Consider the following 20,047-nt stretch of genomic DNA (forward strand, 5'->3'; position numbering starts at 1 on the left):
TTAGCGGTCTTATTTTTTATATATGAAAATACATCTCATGACCTATTAAGAATCAACAATGTTAAAATGGAAAAAAGGACCGGATAATAAGGAGGAGAGGAAAATTATGGATTCTAAGGTAAATGCTAGTTATGTTTGTAGCTACTCTACAGGTTTATTGTATATGTTACATGGTAAAGAGATTACAACTTAGATACAAATTGAATATAAACCATGCTATATTGGATAAATACAACAAAATCATTATTTTATTTAAAGTCTACATTTTAAAGTCAATCAACATAACTTTTACTATTTTTTTGTCATCCGACATATGAATCACACTACCCTCTTGTTCTTTAACCTAACTTGGTTAAAGCCACTGTGGGAAGCTCTGACCAAGTCGACCTAGGTAAAGCATCATAAATTGTTTAAACTTTGCGGATTTCTCCCCAATCATCATTTTTGACCTATTTATAGATTCACTCCTTCTAGGGGCTGAAAGCGTGAGAGTAGGGCACCAAATAGCCTAAACCCATCCCTAGGCCTATATCTTAGATTGCCGTAAACCTTCCCGGTACCTATGTGAAGCATCCATGAAATAGAGAACTGAATTAACTCAGTAGTTACTGAAATCTTGAGCTACACATAAAAGGATAATTTTTTTCTCTTCAGGAAGATGAATATTGGATGAGATTAGAAACTTTTGAGCAGAGAAAATCAAGGAACAGATCTTTGTACATTGTTCATGTGGCTATGTTTGTTTTCTCTTTGGGCTTCTCTATAGTTCTAACAGGTGAGCTCTTTGTATGTTGTTTATGTGGCCATGTTTATTTTCTCTTTGGGCTTTTCTATAGTTATAACAGGTGAGCTCTTAGTATATTGTTTATGTGTCCATGTTTCTTTTCTCTTTGGGATTCTCTATATTTCTAACAGGTGAGCTTTTTGTATATTATTCATGTGGCCATGTTTGTTTTCTATTTTGGTTTCTCTTTAGTTTTTACAGGTGAGCTCTTTGTATATTGTAAATGCAGCCATGTTTTTTTTTTCTCTTTAGGCTTCTCTATTATTCTAATAGGAGAGCTCTTTGTATATTATTTATGTGGCCATGTTTTTTTTTCTTGGGTTTATCTATAGTTCTAGCCGGTCAGATCTTTGTATGTTTTTAATGTGGGTATTTTTGTTTTCTCTTAAGGCTTCTCTATAGTTCTTACAGGTGAGCTCTTTTTATGTTTTTAATGTGGCCATGTTTGTTTTTTCTTTGGGTTTCTCTAGGGTTCAAACAGGTGAGCTCTTTGTATGTTGTTCATGTTGCCATGTTTGTATTCTATTTGGGCTACTCTATTGTTCTAACAGGTCAGCTCTTTGTATTTTGTTCTTGTAGTCATGTTTGTTTATCTTTGGGTTTCTCTATAGTTCCAACAGGTGAGCTCTTTGTATGTTGTTCAGGAGGCCATGTTTGTATTCTATTTTGGCTTCTCTATTGTTCTAACAGGTGAGTTCTTTGTATATTGTTATGTAGTTGTTTGTTTCTCTTTGGGTTTCTCTGTAGTTCTAACAGGTGAGCTCTTTGTATGTTGTTCATTTGGCAATGCTTGTTTTCTATTTTGATTTCTCTTTAGTTCTTACAGGTGAGCTATTTGTATGTTGTTCATGTGGCCATGTCTGTTTTCTTTTAAGGTTTTTCTTTAGTTCTCACAGGTTGTTCATTGTTGTTCATTTGTCCTTGTTTGTTTTCTCTTTGATTTCTCTGAAGTTCTTACAGGTGAGCTCTTTGTATGTTGTTCATGAGGACATGTTTGTTTTCTCTTTAGGCTTCTTTATTGTTCTAACAGGTGAGCTCTTTGTATGTTCTTCATGTCGCCATGTTTGTTTTCTCTTTGATTTCTCTATAGTTCTTACAGGTGAGCTCTTTGTATGTTGTTCATGAGGACATGTTTGTTTTCTCTTTAAGCTTCTCTATATTTCTAAGAGGTGAACTCTTTGTATGTTGTTCATGTCGCCATGTTTGTTTCTTTTTTGTGATAGTCTGAATAGAATCTTTGAATCTTTACAGTTTAATAGGTAAACTTTTTGTATTTTTTTAAATTTATCATTCTTATTTTCTTTTTAATTTTCACTCTACTTGTAAAATATCAAATCTTTCATATCTTCCTTTAAATTTTATTTTATTTTGGTAAAAGTAATTATACTTTTTGACATTTAGATATTTTTTTTGCATAAGAATTACAAAATATCTTATCTTATCTTTTAATTTTTGTGCATAATGATTTATAGATTGCAATAATTTTTACTTTCATATCAAATAAAGTAATTTATTAAAGAGTATGAAGAAATGTTTTTATAGAATACATAGAAATATTCACTCATAAAACTCTCATCAAATTATCTTTGATGAAAAAAAAATATGTTTGGGGAAGCTAAGTTTTAAAGAATTTTCTTGTTTAGGAATATTGCCCTATTTGAGAAGATTGACAGCCCTACCAGATGATAAATTATTAAATCTAATGGGATGGATGGTTGCTATCAACCCAATAGGTCAGGTAAAATAATATCTAAACTATTTTTCATAGATTTTTTATTCTATTATCTTGCCTGGTCCTATATCATTGTCAAAACTAAAAAATCTTTTCTTACCGATGCTTTAAGAGCTGTAATCGCATGTATAGGCATTGGTGTACACAGGATTTTGTCAAAGAAGTGTGACACCACTCTAGAATATGAATTGTTATTTAGGATGCTGTGAGTATTGGTTTAAAAAATATGACGCAACAAAAAAAATTAGCCAATGAGAGGCCGTTATTGACCAATGGCGGCATGCGTAGTGGACTCTCATTGGCTAATTTTTTTTGTTACGTCATATTTTTTAAACCAATACTCACAGCATCGTTATTTAGACAACAAGAAGGGTGTTATTTTATTGTCAGGGGTTAGATACACCACCCTAGATGACCGTATCCTACATAATTTACATTTTCCAAATAAAAAAAGAGGACCTTTTCTGTTAAATTTACCCATAAGGCACGACTTTTTTTTTGCCGCCCATTAAATTTAAGAAGGGTATTGATCTTAGTCCTTTGAATAGGTAAACCTATATCAACATGCCTTTCTACTGATTAGGCTTGCCTACTTATATCAATCTATCTTCAAAATATTTTATTTTACATTATTTTCAGTTTGTGTTTGCTCCATTACTTGGCTGGTTGGGTAATAAGTAAGTAGACATTTTTAAGGATGTACTTAGGTAGCTAAACTATAAAGAATGAAAGAGTAATATTACTAGAAAAATTTCTTTAGACTATTTCAAAAAGCAGCCGAGTAAATTACATTTCTCCTGTAGAATTAAAATTTGATGGTTTTTATTGATTTTTCTTGAATTGTTTTTTTTAACTTCTTTTGAAATCCAGATTGATTAATCTTTGACAAGAATTATTTTATGAGTAATAAAGAATCTGTAGAAATATTTTATTAATAAACAATAAATTTTGTTTTAGATTACAATCAATAAGATTGATATGCATTGTTACATGTGTTCTTTATATTGGAGGTAAGGCCTTTCTTTTAATTATTAATTTTCCTCTTCGCAGACAACTGTCTCTAAAACAATAAGTATACAAATCACTGGGATTAAAAGGTTTCAGATTATGGACCACAAATTGACCACATCTCCAATGATAAACAAAATAAAAGTTTTTTACTATTATTTGGTAACCAACCAAGCATAATTCAATAAAATTACTCAATGTTTCTGAGACAATGAACTTTGTGTTCCAGTGTAATTTGCAGTCCAATGCCAACTCCCTCCATGCAATATATTGGCGTTAACTGTGAATAAACCATAGACGACATTGTGTATTTATTTTGCTTTTAGGAGGTTTTAATTTTATTTTAGGAAATGTTTTGTACTCCTCTTTATCCTTATTCTCCAACGACCCCACAGAGGAAGAATCAAAAAGAGGAGTACTGAGGTATTCTATGATGTTGCTTGCTAGACTTCTTGTTGGAATTAGGTAACCTTTTATTCATTTTTGTCCACAGCTATGAATAATTTTTTTTGTCAGATTAGACTGACGGACATGTTCTCTAGTAAATAGAAAATACATTTTTTAGGTTTTTTATTATGGGGGTTGGGTGGATGAGAGGAAGTCGACCTATTTACATTTTGAATTCTAGTTCTCAAAAAATATTAAGGCGTAATTTTTTTCAAGGGTGATAATACCCTTTCCAGAATAGTTATGAGCCTATGATAAACTACATTGTAAGGGAAAACCATATCAGCAAGAACCTATGGTACACACAGATAGACAAAAAGACATTCTATTACTTTTATGTATGGATTAACTGTTTAGTTCAGCGAATATATCCGTGATAAGATCCTATATAGCTGGGGCAACTTGGAAACATGAAAGAAATAAACACATCTCAATACTCAGTCTCTTCCAAGCTCTTGGCTTCATTGTAGGTTAGAAACTTTATTGTATTTAAAGACTTCTATAAGTCATATAATTTTTTATACATTTATTCAGCTTACTTTAATGACAAAACTGAAATTTAAATTAGTTATAAACTTATAAATTATGGTTAAACCTTTGAATTGTGAATTTTTGTAGGTTTATCTATCATCAATATAGGTTTAATAATTTACAAGTACTAATTAGTTGTGTACTAATCTGATATATTTGTTTGCAATGTATGTGGACCAATTAATAAGACGTAGGGAGACAAAGTGACTCAAAAATCAGCCATGTTACGTCATAAATATAAGGAATTATTCATCCCTCATTTTTATGACAAGACGTGGCTGATTTTTTGGACATTTTGTCCCCCTATCATAAGACAGTTTTAAGAATAAGATTTTCATATTATTCTTAATTTAACTTTCAAGTTTGGTCACTACTGGAAATAATTGACCTTGTGTATATTTAGGTCCTGCCATACAATCAGCTCTGACCCCAGTGGGGTGTGCCCAGGATTATCCGAATGGAGAACTCAAATTTGACATGTACACAATTGCTGGCTGGCTTAGCGCTGCTGTTGGATTTGTCAGGTTTATTTAATTTAAGTAAAAACAAGCTTCAGTGTCTGTCCTTATACGAAACAGGAAGACTGTGTGTTTATACCCCATTACATCAGTCCTTTTTTGTGTTTAATTTATGGAAAATAACTCTACTCTTCACAGACAAATACGCCCTAGAGAAATGACCCCACTGAAAAAAAGTAGGTGACAGACTAACTGACTTATGCTATTATCAAGTAACTTTGCCTATAAGGGGAGCTTTGCTCAAAGAAAAGTACAAAAAGTCTTTAAATTTAAAAGTAACAAATTAATAATTTTTTTCAATATATTTTTCAGTCTGATCCTATTTCTCCCCTGTTTCTTTACTGAGCACAATGTTGCAAAGCTGGAGGCTGAGAGACTGCATGGACACGGAGAAGGAAACACTGTGGAACTGGGAAGGTACACAATTTTTAACATGCAACATGCAAGTGTTTTCTTGGAAGGTTTCCTGACTTCAATTTTAACCTCGTGTTGGTGAACTATTTACCCTGCAAAAATTTTTGGGTCAGCATCTATATAAGTTAGCCCCCTATATAAGACTCAGAGTGGTAGGTAAAGTATATAAACAACTTACAATTGATTTCAAATAATGGGTTACGTCTGTATTAGGGCCAGTAAATCCCCTAAACTCGTTTATGTAACAATGGGACAAATCATATAAAATAGGGTTTCCTTCAGGACTATATAAGGTTTAGTAAGCTCTAACTCCTAGTATAGCTGAATGATATATCTCTACATACAGCCCTATGTAAATCTCCATGACAGCATTTTTTTTTATGTTTTACTTCACAATTTCTTTAATTTCAGACCCAACTTGTTGGCTGTAGTATCATGCACAGTATCATTCTTTTTCTTCCTGTTCAACTTTATTCTTCTGGAGACTATTGGTACTCCACTCTGCATGGAACAGTTAGGTTGGGATGAACAGAAGAGGTAATTAACAAGGATGACTACATCCATTAAAGCAAAGCTCTGAAACGGTAGGACAAACGGACATCAACACTTGTATAATGTCAGAACTGAATAATCAGAATGTAAATGTCTAAGAGTCGAAGCAAAATTGAAAGTAAATTTGTTGAAAAACTGCTTGATACAGGATAATGTTTATGGACATGCTTACATATTTAGGACTTAAGTCCATAAGGAAGTCAACTCCATAGAGCAATACTTTAAAGTTTCATATTTGAAAAAAATATACATCTGTCCTAAACTAAACAAATCCCCTGATAATTATAATAACTAATCCGCTTTTATAATAATAATATTATCATAAAAATATTGAAACAATATTTTTTTATTTAGTATTCAAAATCTTGGAATATTGATGTCCATAGGAGCTGTGGTTTCAATGGTTGCTTATGCTTCTGTTGCACCTTTGACTAAAAGAATTGATGAGAGAAAGGTACAAACAATTATTATCTGATTAACGATTTAACCCACAATTTATTAGATTCTATTATACCCTCTAGCAGCTTCGTCCCTAGTCTCTAGGAGCTTTGCCCCAAGAGGTTTAATCAACCTATTTTTGTATTATTTAGATTTAAAAGAATTTTTTGGGGGGGAGGTATTTTACTTAATTTGGGGGGGTTTGGGGTGTCCCACCCCCCCAAGAAAATAGCTTAAAACCATCCCAGGATCAGTAGGTATATTCCCAGAAGAGTAGAGCCCAATCGGTTCAGTGGTTACTGAGATCTTAAGCTTCAGACAGACAGACAGACGGACAGACAGACAGATAGACATCGTACTACTTTGTATTATAGATATAGAAATAACTTTGTATATCTGTATGTGTAGCAAAGGTTCGCAAACCGCCGAACCAACATGGTTCTCATTTACAATGAAGCTTCTTTTTGGGAGTACCTCCTTCCTCCAAAGAGTAATTGAAAAAATATCTTAAAGTACTATTAGAGGCATCTAGGGGCAAAGCAAAATACTTTATGTAATGTGTGTAATGTTAGTTACATCTTGACAAATATTCAATTTTTAGGTGTTTATGATATTTGGTCTAATTCCCATGGTTATTGGTAGAATTGTTATGATACCAATGTGGTGGTATGACCAATATCCAAAACAGAAGACATCCACTTCAGAGGTAAATATTTTTTTTCTTTTCTGTTTTTGTTTTGTTTTTGTCCACTGGTTAAATGGATATAGAATATAAGTGGATAGTATGAAAGGGGAAAAATTGTCAAGGTTGCTGACTTGGGCATCACTTATTGGTAAGTGAGTTCATCCAGTAGAAGGGGAGGGGAAGGGGGTGGACAGATGAGGGGATCGTTATTTTACCCAGCTACAAGTTTCACATTATTTGAGTACATGATAATCTGGTGTAAGATCAAAATAATAATAAATCCATTATTGGTAAATAATCATCATGTAATAATTTCTACTTCTTTAATCTTTAAGGCTATTTTTATAATAGTTTGTATCAATGTTACTACATCTTGGATTAAGTGGATTTAAAGAGACAGATGGCAACTCTTGTTCTCAAGAAGGTGGTGAAGGTGGCTGTGATTATGGTAGGATTTTATCAAATCACCAAAAGTTACATCCGATTCCTCATCCTTATATGTATAAAAGTAAAAGGTTGTCTGTCTGCACCAAAGGATGTTGCTAACCGCTAAACTGATATCTTCTCCTTTACAATGTAACTTCTCATAGGTTCCTGGAAGTTTTTATAACTTTTTTTAAGGGAGGGTTCCACCACCCTCCCATGAGAAATCGCCATTAGAAAAAATGATACCCCAAATAGATTTTTTACTTTTTCTTTTTAAAACTAAAATTGAAAAGTGTGGAGGGTTATTTTCACCTCCATCCCCACATTAAGGACCCCTGGAGGCCTAAAGGGGTGTAGCTGCTAGTATATCTAAAAGAGGCTAGATGTTAATTTGACTATATCTGTGTGTGTTTCACACAAAATATCTCACAAACCGCTGGACCAAAATCACTCTCCTTCACAGCAAAACTCCTTGAATGGTCTAAATAGGTTTTTATTTATTTTGTGTGAGTGAACATTTATCTTTCTAAGAGAGATTGCTCTTTGTCAAATTAAACCTCAACATTAAGTTGTTCTAGAGGCTTAGCAGCTATTATCGTATAAAATTCTCCGATATCAGGATTTCTATCTGTCTGTATGTCCAGTAAAATCCTTTAAATATATTGACCTAAATTTCCAAACTTTACAGGTTTTCCCCATATATATATTACTACAAAGAAAAGAATTGGTCGTCTGCTAAATGTTAATTTATCTTATCTTTAGTCATCTTTATTGCCATTATTTAATTTTCAGATGAGCTTCCTTGGTGTGGAGAAATTCCAGTAATAACCGAGGCACAATTCTACCTGGGTTATGCAATATCTGCTGTCAGTTTTCCATATTGTACAGCCATCTGTCAAGCTGTATTCAGTAAGGTAAATCTGTTTTCTTTATGTATAGTCACACTGTAGGGTAAGTCCGAACATTAGAAGTTTATTTGAAAATGTTTATTGAAATTGATTGTTTAGAAATAAAAAATAAGAATTGTTAAAATGAAATAATTATAAAACAATTAGGATGTAATTGTAGGGATCTAAAGGGATAAGAAATTGGTCGAAAAATTGAAGTTCACTCCCAATGATGATACATAAACTACCTCTTCTGAAGATTGAAATTATTAGTTGAAACTTTTGGACTCTCAACTTAATTAACCAACCAATCAAAATTCAATAAAAGTCCCCAATGTTGTTAAGCCAACAAATAAGAAAGCGTTATTATATCACTTTGGGGATTAGTGTTATATACAGCCGAATGTTCTATCCCACCTTGCATAAATTGATAATACCTTTAAAATTTCAATAACAGAAGAATAATTCATTTCACCAACATGCATGAAATCACAAAATGATAATACATAATTTCTATTTTTCTAATGTTAACTAAAATTGATGTTTAGGTTATTGGTCCAAGACCCCAAGGTCTGTGGATGGCTCTAATCACTTCTGTTGGAAGTTTAGGTAAAAAACTAATATACAAATCTAGAATACCATTGTTCAAAAACAAAATCTTGCAGGCAATTCTTTTAAAAATGAACTAAATTATCTGCTCTTAGTCTATAACCATTAATACAAGTATATATTTGAATTGTCCTTCAAATTAAACTTTTTTGTAAGGAAATTTCTTTTTAGATTACAATATTCTTGTCTGAAAAAAACATACATACATACATCTACTTTAGGATTACCACAAGCATAAAAATTTTTACAGATAACAATTAATTATTTATTTTCCAGCTAGAATATGTGGACCTATATTTGTATCTTTGGTTTATGTAAATCTTGGAACTTATTGGACTTTTGGTATTTGTGCTGCTTCTTTAGGTTTGAAAATTCTACAATTTTAACAGGATAAAAAAGCTTAAACTACAGTTGCCAATTAATAGGCATCTAATAGGCCATAATTAATATTCAACAAAACCAATATTCGCCCTATAGGCATGATATAATAAGGTTAGCATTATAAAGTGTAAATATTTTAAAATAGATTTTATTCCTTTTATAATTTTTACATAATGTAATTAATTAAGCAACAATGAATTTATTGACAATATTCAAATTTCCAATTAATTAGTTTTAATTTTAGTTGCATCATTGGTGATCACGCTGATTTCTTACAAGACCCTGGTACCAATAGAGGATCTAAACCAAGCACCCAACCAAGAAAACAAAGATCCTGATACTCAAACTATTGTTGAATATCAAGTGTCAGAAAATGAAATCTATGTTGAAAAATTGTAATCAAAATATAATATATTATTTCTAATTTGCATTGATTAGTCAAATACATCAACAGACATGTCATAGTTATCTGCATCTTTGTCAATACCTTCACTGGAGGAGTTGGTAAAGTGGAGTTCTGGTAAATATATAGAATTTACATTTCTGCAGTAATGCTTAAATGAAAAGGTAAATAAATAACACAGCATTGACATAGTGTAAGAAATATAATCACACTATGCTTATGAACAGTAAATTGTTATTACTAGATATATATTAAGACAGTTTTTTTTCTATAAAATAATTAGATAATAATCTTTAAAATTATAGGAAATGTTAGTAACATTTCATTAATTTATGGAAAATGTTCTAATCTTAAAATGAATCAATAAGCAAGAGGTGATAAAAGTATGATGAATAATTTTGGCACAGTTACAAAAGGAATTCATTATTAGGATTCAGTAAATTCATGATTTCCTTTGTCCTTATGAACTAAATCATCTCCATTATCAAATGTTGGTGTCCCAATCTATAATAACATACACAAATTTGCTATGACTAAGGAAATTAATATATTAAGTTTAAGTGTATAACTTACATCTCTTCTGTTTCTGTTTGAATAATCTTCTTCATTCCTTTTAGTTTTAGATTGTATAAAGTTAACATTGACACTTAAGTGTGAATTCTTATGTGGATCAATTTTGTCTTTCTTATTTAGTGGTTGTTGTTCATAAGTAATTTCATTTAGAACTGGATATTCATCAAATTGTTCATCATGATTTGGAATGGCCTTATCATAATTCTCTATCTCATTGTCTAGGAATCCTTGTTTGTTTCTGTTTGAGGTTAAACTTGATTTTTCTTTCTTTGATTCTTTCTTATTGTACTTAGTATATTTGGTTTTAGAACTTGATTTACTTGATAAATAGCTGACTTTTTCATCATTTAAGTCATTATTACTTTGATTGTTTGAATCTAAATTTCTGTTAGCATTTTCATATTCTCCTTTCTTGTCAGTTTTGTCATATTTCTCTCTGACAGTTTTACTTTGTTTAACAGAGTCATTATCAGCATATATTTTAGGATTAGTTTTATCATAAGTATCAGAATCATATTTACCAAATCTGTCAGCAATGAGCTTTGTATTTGCTTTATCAAGATCATCATTTTTGTAACCATTTTTAACAGCAACTGTCTTGTAAGATTTCTTTTTAGGAATTGTTTCATCTTCATGATATAATTCAATGGAGGGGATTTCTTTCAGCTCCAAAGCGTGTCTGTTTGTGATGTCATTGAACTTATTTATGTTGGGATTCCTGACTATTTGATGGACAACTGAGTCATCTTCATAATTATTTTCATTCTTTGCATTCTTCTTCTTGTCTATCTTATATTTCAATGCATTAATAACTAACTTCTTCAATCTCTCTTTTTCTAGAATCTTGTCACTTTTAACTTTGTTAAAACTGTTTGAATTCATTCTATTTGACATTACTAAGTTATTTTCATAATTTTCATTGCTCATTTTGTTTTTATATTTATTATATTTAATGCTTTGTTCACCCTTCTTTTTCTTGTATTTTTCTACTATGGCTTCAGCTACTTTTTTCACCCAAGCTTCAGATCTATTATTTGTAAAATCTAAATAATAATTATTTATTTTTTTAATATAACATTTGTTGTTTTAAGAAATTAATGCAGAAGCATTTGCTTGCCAATTATCTTGATAAGATCTCCCTGAGTAGACTGATTTGGTCCTTTTTCACATGGGACGTTTGAAATGGTTCTTGTTCCTACACTATACCATTTGGGAATAGGTGTAGTTTTAGAAAAAGGTACAAATACAACAATGGATCTATTATTACTTGGATCTTATGTGGTAAGCCGAAGCGTTTCAGCTCACCGGTTGCGAGTTCGAATCCAACGAGCCCCTAGCCTTGAAGTATTCTACCAAAACAAACTAGCAGGATTTACTCATACAGAAATTATATTTAACTGAATACATTTACAATGGGTGGTTACTATATATATACAAAATAGATTATAACAATAGGTTAGGTTTGAAGGGGGTGTGGGAGACAAGGGCGTAGCCGCGGCGGTAGACATCTGTGGGGTAAGCTGTAGTAAAAGGGAAGGCACCATCTCCCGGTTGTATAGTTGCCTGAGGGGCGCGGGGTTGCTAAGTGTCCGTGCCCCTCCCCTATTTAGCCAGTCCAATCTGACCGCTGCGCGACGGGGTCATCTGCGGTCATGAGGTGAATGGTGATATAATAGGATTAGTGCAGAAGGCTTGACTTGATAAGCCACTGCGTAGCAACTCTGTAAACTACCCGTCCGTCTGCTGCCGTATTACCACAACCTCCCCTTCAAGGGCTGCGGGGCTCCCGAGCCACCAGGCCTTGAACCTGGGGATACGGCAGCCTCTGTCTGCAAACGACAACATCTTCCTGGGGCACAGCTCGGTGCAGGACAGCCCTGGCTATACAGGCTCCGCAGGACACTCGCTGCTCGGTCTGACTGTGGTTGGATATCAGCATTGTCAACTCCCGGTTGGCTTCCAGCTGCGGGTTGGCGACAGCCAGGCCCCGTCGTTGGAAGTTTGGCCTTGTTTGCAGGACTAGCTCTATCTTGGCTGGTAACTGAACACGGAGGCCTAGGCTCACTCTAGAGGCTCCCAAGGGGGGAACAACGATGGAAGAAGGCGCGTAGAATTCCATGGGGGCGCCTGCCTTGTCCAGGTTGCTCGGCCTCTTAGCTCCCACTCGGATGGGGACGGCTGTCATCTGTAGGGGACACATCGCTTCAGCTTCACCCTCTGGGGCCACCACTTCCATCTTAGTGGCCGCTTCTTCTCCTGTAGGCTCGCTGCTGGCAGGCAGGGGCTCCATGTCAGCATCAGGGTTCCAGACTGCATCCCTAGGCGGTTCTGGGGCTGGCGGCGGCAGCGGTGGTTCGTTGGGTTGGTGCTGCAGGTTCTCTTCTACCGGGTCACGATCCTGGCCGCTAGGCTGTGGGGCGGCGGCTGCCGGCTGGTACACTGGAAACTGTCCTGGTTCACTAGCTGGCAACGCCGCAGCTCCGGCTGGCAGCTCAGTGGCGTCCTCGTTGCCGTCCAGGTCGCCTTGGATGTCTGTTGGAATCTGCTGGGCAGTGACATCTCCTGTGTATTTGCGCAGTCGGCCGACATGCGCGGTGATTTCCGAGATCTTGGCTGTTGGAGAGGCAGGTTTGATGACGTAATGGACGTCCGTGGCTCGTCTCACTACCTTCCAAGGGCCAGTCCACCTCTTGGTAATCTTGGCTGACTTCCCTGGCACCAGGCGGGGGGCCAGATACCAGACCAGGTCTCCAACTTCGTACTTGGCCGTGCCTTCGTAAGCGGCCGCGCTCCTTCGGATGGTTCCCTCCTCTTGCTGCTGGATTGCGTCGTACACGGCGTGGTATCGTTGCAGGAGGGCTTGGACGTTGGCTGGGACTGAGGCATATTCCGTGTCTGGCAGCCGGAGTACCAAGTCCACCGGAAGCTTGGCCTCTCTCCCAAAGTAGGCCAGGAAAGGGGTCACGCCCGTGGATCTGCAGGCCTTGGTATTGTAGGCGAAGGCAATGGCAGGCAAGTGTGGCTCCCAGTTGTTGTCATCTCTATCCAGGAACAGCCGCATGCCTGTGTTGAGCGTCCGATGGAACCTCTCCACCCCGTTGGACTGCGGGTTGTAGGGCGGTGGATGTGTCAGGCCAATCTCAAGCTTGGAGGCCAGTTCCTTGAATACCTGGCCAGTGAACTCCATCCCATTGTCGGAGTGGATCTTCAGGGTACATCCGAACGTGGCCAGGTGGCAGTGCAGTAGGGTTTCAGCCACCGTGAGAGTGTGCTTGTTGGGGATGGCATAGAGGCTGACAAACCGGCTGAACCCATCCTGACAGGTGAGGATGTAGCGGTTCCCGGCTGGGGTCTCTGGTAGGGGCCCCACCAGGTCAATGAACAGGACTTGCTGTGGATACCCCTGTCGGGAGGGCACGTGTATTCCTAACTTCAGCCTCTCCTTGGTGACCTTCTGTACACACTCAGGGCAAGTCTGAACCATCAGGCGGACGTCACGGGACAGGTTGGGCCACCAGAAATGCATGGCGACGCGGGCAATAGTGGCGTCCATCCCAAAGTGCCCAGCCATGGGGGCTCCATGGGCCAGGAAAAACGCGTCCTGCTGGAGGGCTGAAGGCAGCAGGTATCTTGTCCTCTCCCCTGTCAGGGTCTGGTCGGTGGTGGTGAGGCAGCCATGCTCGTCGAGTCCCAGGGCTGCGAAGCGGCTGGCATACTGCTGCTCGTTCCGGTCCTTGCCTCGTAGCTCAGCCTTAGTTGGGGCCTTTCCGTCGGCCACCCACTGGCGGACACGGAGCAGGAGGGGATCCTGGGTCTGTGCTTCTAAGACTCGGGCCGGATCCAGCCGTGCTGCGGAGGGTCTGCCAGCTGCGGGCTCCCCTAGCTGGCAAAGGGTGTGGAGGTATTCAGCCTGTTCTGCTAATTCTTCGGCGGTGGCTGTCGGCATATTATCATCCTCCCGGCGGCTGAGGGCGTCAGCATTGGTGTTCTGGGTGCCAGGACGATGGCAGACAGTGAAATCTAGGGCCGCTAGCTCCTCCTGCCAGCGGGCCACCATCCCTGTGGATGTGTTCAGTGACTTCATCTGTAGCAAGGCTGAGGAATCAGTGTTGATCTGGAAACTACGGTAGGACAAGATGCCGTGAAATTTCCAAATTCCATACATGATGGCGGTCATCTCTCCCTTCCAGGACGGGTAGCGAGTCTTGGGGTCGGTTGTCTTGCGCCCCACGGCGGCAATGAGCCTCTCCTTGCCGTCCTGGCATTGGCTGAGTATGGCAGAGATGGCACGGCTGCTGAAGTCTGTGGTGAGCTGGAACACGGCTGGTAAGTCAAACCTGGGTGGCGCTCGGATGGGGGCTTGGCGAAACTTGTCCTTGAGCTGTACCAGCTGGGCTTCCATCTCGGCTGTCCAGGTCAGTGTCTTGGCCGTTTTCTGCCGATTCATCTCGTAGGTGAGGTTGGCATACTCGGGGATGAACAAGCGGTAGTAGCCAAAGAACCCCAGGAGCGCCAGCAGGTCCTTGGGGGTGATGGGGGCCGGCCAGTCAAGGATGCGGTCAATATAATCCTCTTGCATGGCTATCCCCTCACGGCTGAGGGTGTGGCCCAGATAGTCTACTTTGGCTCGGAACAGCTTGGTCTTGGCTGGCTTGAGGCGGATTCCTCCCCTGCGGTGGGCTTCCAAGACTTCCCGGAGCCTAGCCAGGTGGGCCCAGGTGTCTTGGTGAAAGGTCAGGACGTCATCAAGATATGACTGGAGGTTGGCCGTGCCCAATGGGTTCAGGACCCCTGCAATAAATCTGGAGTAGACAGATGGTGCGGTAGCTAGGCCAAAGGGCATCCTTTTCCATTGGTACAAGCCTCTGGGGGTGGGGAGGCCGGCGTTCAACAGGAGAGGCATCTCCCCCTCATTTACCACCAGCACTCGGAACACGCTGGCGGAGCCAGGCCTGTGCGCATACAGGCCTTCTGGGATGACCAGATACTCCCCAAACTTCTGTTCTGGGGCAGAGAGCTGGATGGCATCCTTGGTGCGGTGTCCCACTAGCTCAACAGGGACAGCCATGACACCACGGCCAGGCAAGACCACCCTCTTGGCTGTCCGGAGTTGGGGTGGTTGGCCATCGGTTGGAGTGACAGCACTTAGCCTGTAAGTGGCTGGCACGGGGTCAGCTTCGGCTCCGGGAGCCACCAGCCGCGATTTGACGGGCTCGGCACCAGGAGGGGCTGAGGTGTCGGAGCCATGCGTGGCTCCGAGGGCGCTCGGCCACGATTTGACGGGCTCGGCGCAAGGAGAGGCTGGGTTGCCGGGGCTAGCGTTGGCTCCGTGGGCGTTTGGCCGCGACTTGACGGGCTCGGCGCCGGGAGAGGCTGAGGCATGGGAGCCATGCGTGGCTCCGAGGGCGTCCGGCCACGACTTGACGGGCACGGCGCCGGGAGAGGCTGATTCCTGGGGGCTGGGCGTGGCTCCGAGTGCATCAGACCGCGACTTGACGGGCCTGGGCTCGGACTTGGCCGGTTGGATTGCTGGGGGCCCCAGGTAGAGGGGGCCAGGTGGACACGGCTGGCCGTTGATAAAGGTGTCGGCGGAGAAGATAGGCTCTGGAGGGCTGGAAATCTCGGGAAACGTCGTTGGCAGGCTCTCCGGAGGCACCTTTGGTACTGGGGGCAATCCCATGGCTAGCAGGTTGGTCCCCCTGTGGGCGTTCAGCGCAGCATCCACCCAGTGCGTGCCTTTCTCGACTACACGCGGCTGCTCTGGCAGTGGGCCTGGCAGAGGCCCTTCGTAACTCAACTCTCTCTCGGCTGTCTCCCGGTCTATGGGGACGCCACGGAGTGGGATAAACTCCCCACGCACCCACAAGCAGGGGGGTTGCATGTCGAAACAGAGCCTAGTTCCGAACTCCTTGAGAAAGTACCCTCCTAGGTTCAGAGGGTGTGAGAGATTCCGTACCACAGTCACGTGGTACAGATGGAGTATAAGAGTGTGTGAGACTGCCATATATAATTCATATAATTTTCCAATTACCTGAAGGGGTTGCCCTTCCTCATTAGCAGTCAGGATTTGGGTTTTGTCTGGAACCAACATCCGCTGCATGCCCATTGCGTGCATGAGGTGTTCAGAAATGACAGCAGACCCTGGTACACGGTTGCCAGAATCTACCATGGCATCAACCTGTACGTGCTGGGCAGGGTCAGGAGTAGGGAACCTCACCCTGATGTGGCAGGGGAAGTGGAGGTCCTGCCCTTGAGACAAGGGGGCCTCCCGCTTGGCTGGGGTCGGCATAAACTTCGGCGGTGGCCGAACCGCAGCTATGGTAGTATCGCTTACCATGGTGTGTGTAGACCGCTGGTGGTTGCTTATACTGTAGCTTCGAATCACTAGAGCTTATCAATTATCTCTGGGTCAACAATTTTATATTTCTTTTTATCACTTGGTTGACATTTATAAACACTTATGTGTAGTTATCACTAGGAGCTCTAGGTGTGATTCTGGAAGCAATGGCAGCAGGGAATGTCCGTCCTGCAAGGGTCAATGGATGGCGGCGGCAGGGAATGTCCCGTCCTGCAGCGCCGCTGGTTCGAATCCCGAAAGATGGCGGCAGGGAATGGCCCTTCCTGCAGCGCCTTGGGTTCGAATCCTGGGAGGTAATGGCAGGGAATGTCCCGTCCTGCCGTGCCTTTGGCTCAAATTCTGCTATCCGTCGCAGTGGTAGGCCTTACTTGTGTGCTGAAGCTTCGTAGCCACACATTGCCTTCTCAGGGAGACCAGCACTTAGCTGTCCGTCTCGTAGGTTTGGCCTGGGTGTCCTGGGGCTTGTCCCAGCTACACTTGCCACTTTAGACTCAGTTCTGTAGCCGTCTGAGCTAAATTATCCGATTACCGTGGCTGCGCACCTAGCGCTACTCCTACACGGTACGGAAAAACGCCGTAAACTGGCGCTTTTAGCAGGCTAGATCTGCTTGCCGTAGGCCAGAGGCCTACATAATGCGTTCAAAATGATGGAAAATCGACCTAAAAAGGCCGTCTCGCGGGTCAGTTGGCTTTTCAGTTGGCAGCTGACTGTCCCCTTACTTGCAAAAGGGTCCAATCAGAGGTAGAATTGGCTAGTTTCTGCAGGGTTCGAATCCAACGAGCCCCTAGCCTTGAAGTATTCTACCAAAACAAACAAGCAGGATTTACTCATACAGAAATTATATTTAACTGAATACATTTACAATGGGTGGTTACTATATATATACAAAATAGATTATAACAATAGGTTAGGTTTGAAGGGGGTGTGGGAGACAAGGGCGTAGCCCGCGGCGGTAGACATCTGTGGGGTAAGCTGTAGTAAAAGGGAAGGCACCATCTCCCGGTTGTATAGTTGCCTGAGGGGCGCGGGGTTGCTAAGTGTCCGTGCCCCTCCCCTATTTAGCCAGTCCAATCTGACCGCTGCGCGACGGGGTCATCTGCGGTCATGAGGTGAATGGTGATATAATAGGATTAGTGCAGAAGGCTTGACTTGATAAGCCACTGCGTAGCAACTCTGTAAACTACCCGTCCGTCTGCTGCCGTATTACCACACTTACACCAGATTATTGTGTACTCTAATAAAGTGAAACTAGAAGCTGACTAAAATAACAATCCCCCAATCCACCCCCTCTACCCCATCCCCTCTTATCCTACTAGATGAACGCACTTCCCAATAATTAATATCCATGTTGGCATCCTAAATTGACGACAATTTTTCCCACAGCACAATATTCAAGTATATTCTACATCCATTATTACAATTATCTTCAATTTTTTAATACAAATCTCAATCCAAAATTTTTTTTACAGGATTGGGTTGAAGTAAATTGTAAGCTCATTAACTTGGATAGATAAACTATTACCAGAGTCATCAGGTTGCTGCATGACAACAACATAACCAGATTCATTCCTTAATCCTGATGCTAGCTTCCCAATTATATCAAAAGCTTTCCTAAACAAGTGTTGTCTGTTAGTCTGATTAAAATTATAAGGACTCTGGAGTAAACCAATAGGGAATGGAAGGGGTTAGATACTGTATGTCCCCAAACCTGAGGACCCTGAGGACCCGACTTTCAATTGGGTTATTGAAAAGCAACCAACAGCATTAGGAATATAAACTTAACATAGTGAAGGCGCTACAAAAGAGCAGAAAGCAATTTGCTAACAGACAAAAAAGGTCCCCAACATAAGGATCAAGGTAGTTTTCGGTTATACACCTATATTTAAAGATTTATTATAATGACTATATGTGTACTACTTTTCCGGAGAGACTCATTTTATGGTTTTTGTCTGTTTTCAAGGAGATTAGAAAAGTCAGGGGGTGCTGCATTTTTATTGATGATGAAATACACTATCCTTATATGGGATAATTCTTTTGTTTTGATCATATAGATTGTATTAAACTATTTTTACCTAATGGATTTTTCAACATCATCTGCTGCAAGTGACTCAGTTATCCTCAATTTCTTTACAAAAATGGAATATTTTAAATAAAACCTTGAAAAAAAGTATCAGCTTGGTGTAGAAAATACAAAACTGGTCTTTTAAATATTTATTTATTAAAAGATTATAATAATATTTTACCTCCATAACTGCTTTAATAGTTCTGTTTACAACTACAGAAAAGAAATACATCAAAAAATAATTTAATTTAAAGTTATAAAAAAATATCTTATGTTATCTAAATGTCTATTAAATCAGAGAGAGAGAGAGAGAGAGGGGACAAAGGGCTTGTATTACTCAAGTCCCCAAAGTTTCATTAAAATGTTTTCTTATTCGTTGGTTAACATCTTCGGGGACTTTTAAATGGTTGATTTATTAAGTTGAGTGTTAAATGTTTCAACCAATACTATAGAAGGGGTAATTTTGTGTACTATCATTGGTGATGTACATCAATTTATTGATCCATGTCTTATTCCTTTAGATCCCTGCTATTCAGCTGCTAAAATTTAGTTTTGAACCATTTTTTTTTTTTTTGGTATACTACACCTGGAGATGAATTCATGATATAAGTGCTGTTAATATACCATGGTGAGGGCTTTTCAATGGCTGTTTTCTAAATAGACAAAGCCTTCATATAAAAAAATGTATACTTTGTAGGATTTTATTTTGTATAAACTTAAATACATCACCATCGTATTGCAAAATAAGTGTAAGTAATGATCTTACATTATCTTATTAGAGCTTCAAAATTTTCTCCTTTTCCGTAATAATATTTACATGTTGCAGTGAAGGGTTAGTGGAGGGAGCGAGAAACATAAGGGGTGGAAAGTAAAGGGGGGTGAAAGAGATCGAAAAGAGACAGCTTTCCAGGGATATTGAAATGTAAAATTATAAAATTATTTCCAGTTTTGTTAGCCCCGAGGATGTTAATATTTTTATTTCTATTTTATGTTATTTTATAATGACATTAAAATTCATGATTTTTCAGAATAGCTCACAGAATCAGTTCTAATCCAATGGATAATAATCGTAATAATAGAACCAATGTAAAAAATACTTGCCAAGCTCAATACAGATCTATTTCCTGGCATCAAAATCATGACAGTATTGTTCAAATAAACACCTATAAAATATTCATTCCATAATTTACGTCATTATTTTTAGGATGTGTGAATGTTCTTACGTCATAGGTATGGAC

At 39.5% G+C, this 20,047-nt stretch overlaps 2 protein-coding genes across 2 annotated transcripts; one reads left to right on the forward strand and one right to left on the reverse strand.

Annotated features, from left to right (window-relative positions):
- The first annotated feature begins 39 nt into the window (after nucleotides 1-39).
- On the forward strand, nucleotides 40-9,874 carry LOC145325148 (major facilitator superfamily domain-containing protein 8-like). Its single transcript, XM_080168005.1, has 17 exons — nucleotides 40-118; nucleotides 655-775; nucleotides 2,428-2,522; nucleotides 3,156-3,193; nucleotides 3,474-3,526; nucleotides 3,872-3,989; nucleotides 4,329-4,441; nucleotides 4,906-5,026; nucleotides 5,333-5,437; nucleotides 5,846-5,971; nucleotides 6,341-6,440; nucleotides 7,026-7,130; nucleotides 7,461-7,557; nucleotides 8,328-8,449; nucleotides 8,971-9,031; nucleotides 9,308-9,394; nucleotides 9,657-9,874. The coding sequence occupies exons 1-17, from the start codon at nucleotides 59-61 to the stop codon at nucleotides 9,809-9,811; spliced, it is 1,677 nt and encodes a 558-aa protein (XP_080024131.1). The 5' UTR covers nucleotides 40-58; the 3' UTR covers nucleotides 9,812-9,874.
- Nucleotides 9,775-18,996, reverse strand: LOC145324474 (uncharacterized). Its single transcript, XM_080167061.1, has 5 exons — nucleotides 18,991-18,996; nucleotides 18,820-18,872; nucleotides 18,270-18,358; nucleotides 10,389-11,431; nucleotides 9,775-10,319 (listed from the first exon to the last, which is right to left on the reverse strand). The coding sequence occupies exons 1-5, from the start codon at nucleotides 18,994-18,996 to the stop codon at nucleotides 10,242-10,244; spliced, it is 1,269 nt and encodes a 422-aa protein (XP_080023187.1). The 3' UTR covers nucleotides 9,775-10,241.
- Between the last annotated feature and the right edge of the window lie 1,051 nt (nucleotides 18,997-20,047).

This window comes from Acartia tonsa, chromosome 7 (genome assembly GCF_053477335.1).
Source record: "Acartia tonsa isolate MP-2025a chromosome 7, ASM5347733v1, whole genome shotgun sequence".
NCBI classification, from domain to species: Eukaryota; Metazoa; Arthropoda; class Copepoda; order Calanoida; family Acartiidae; genus Acartia; species Acartia tonsa.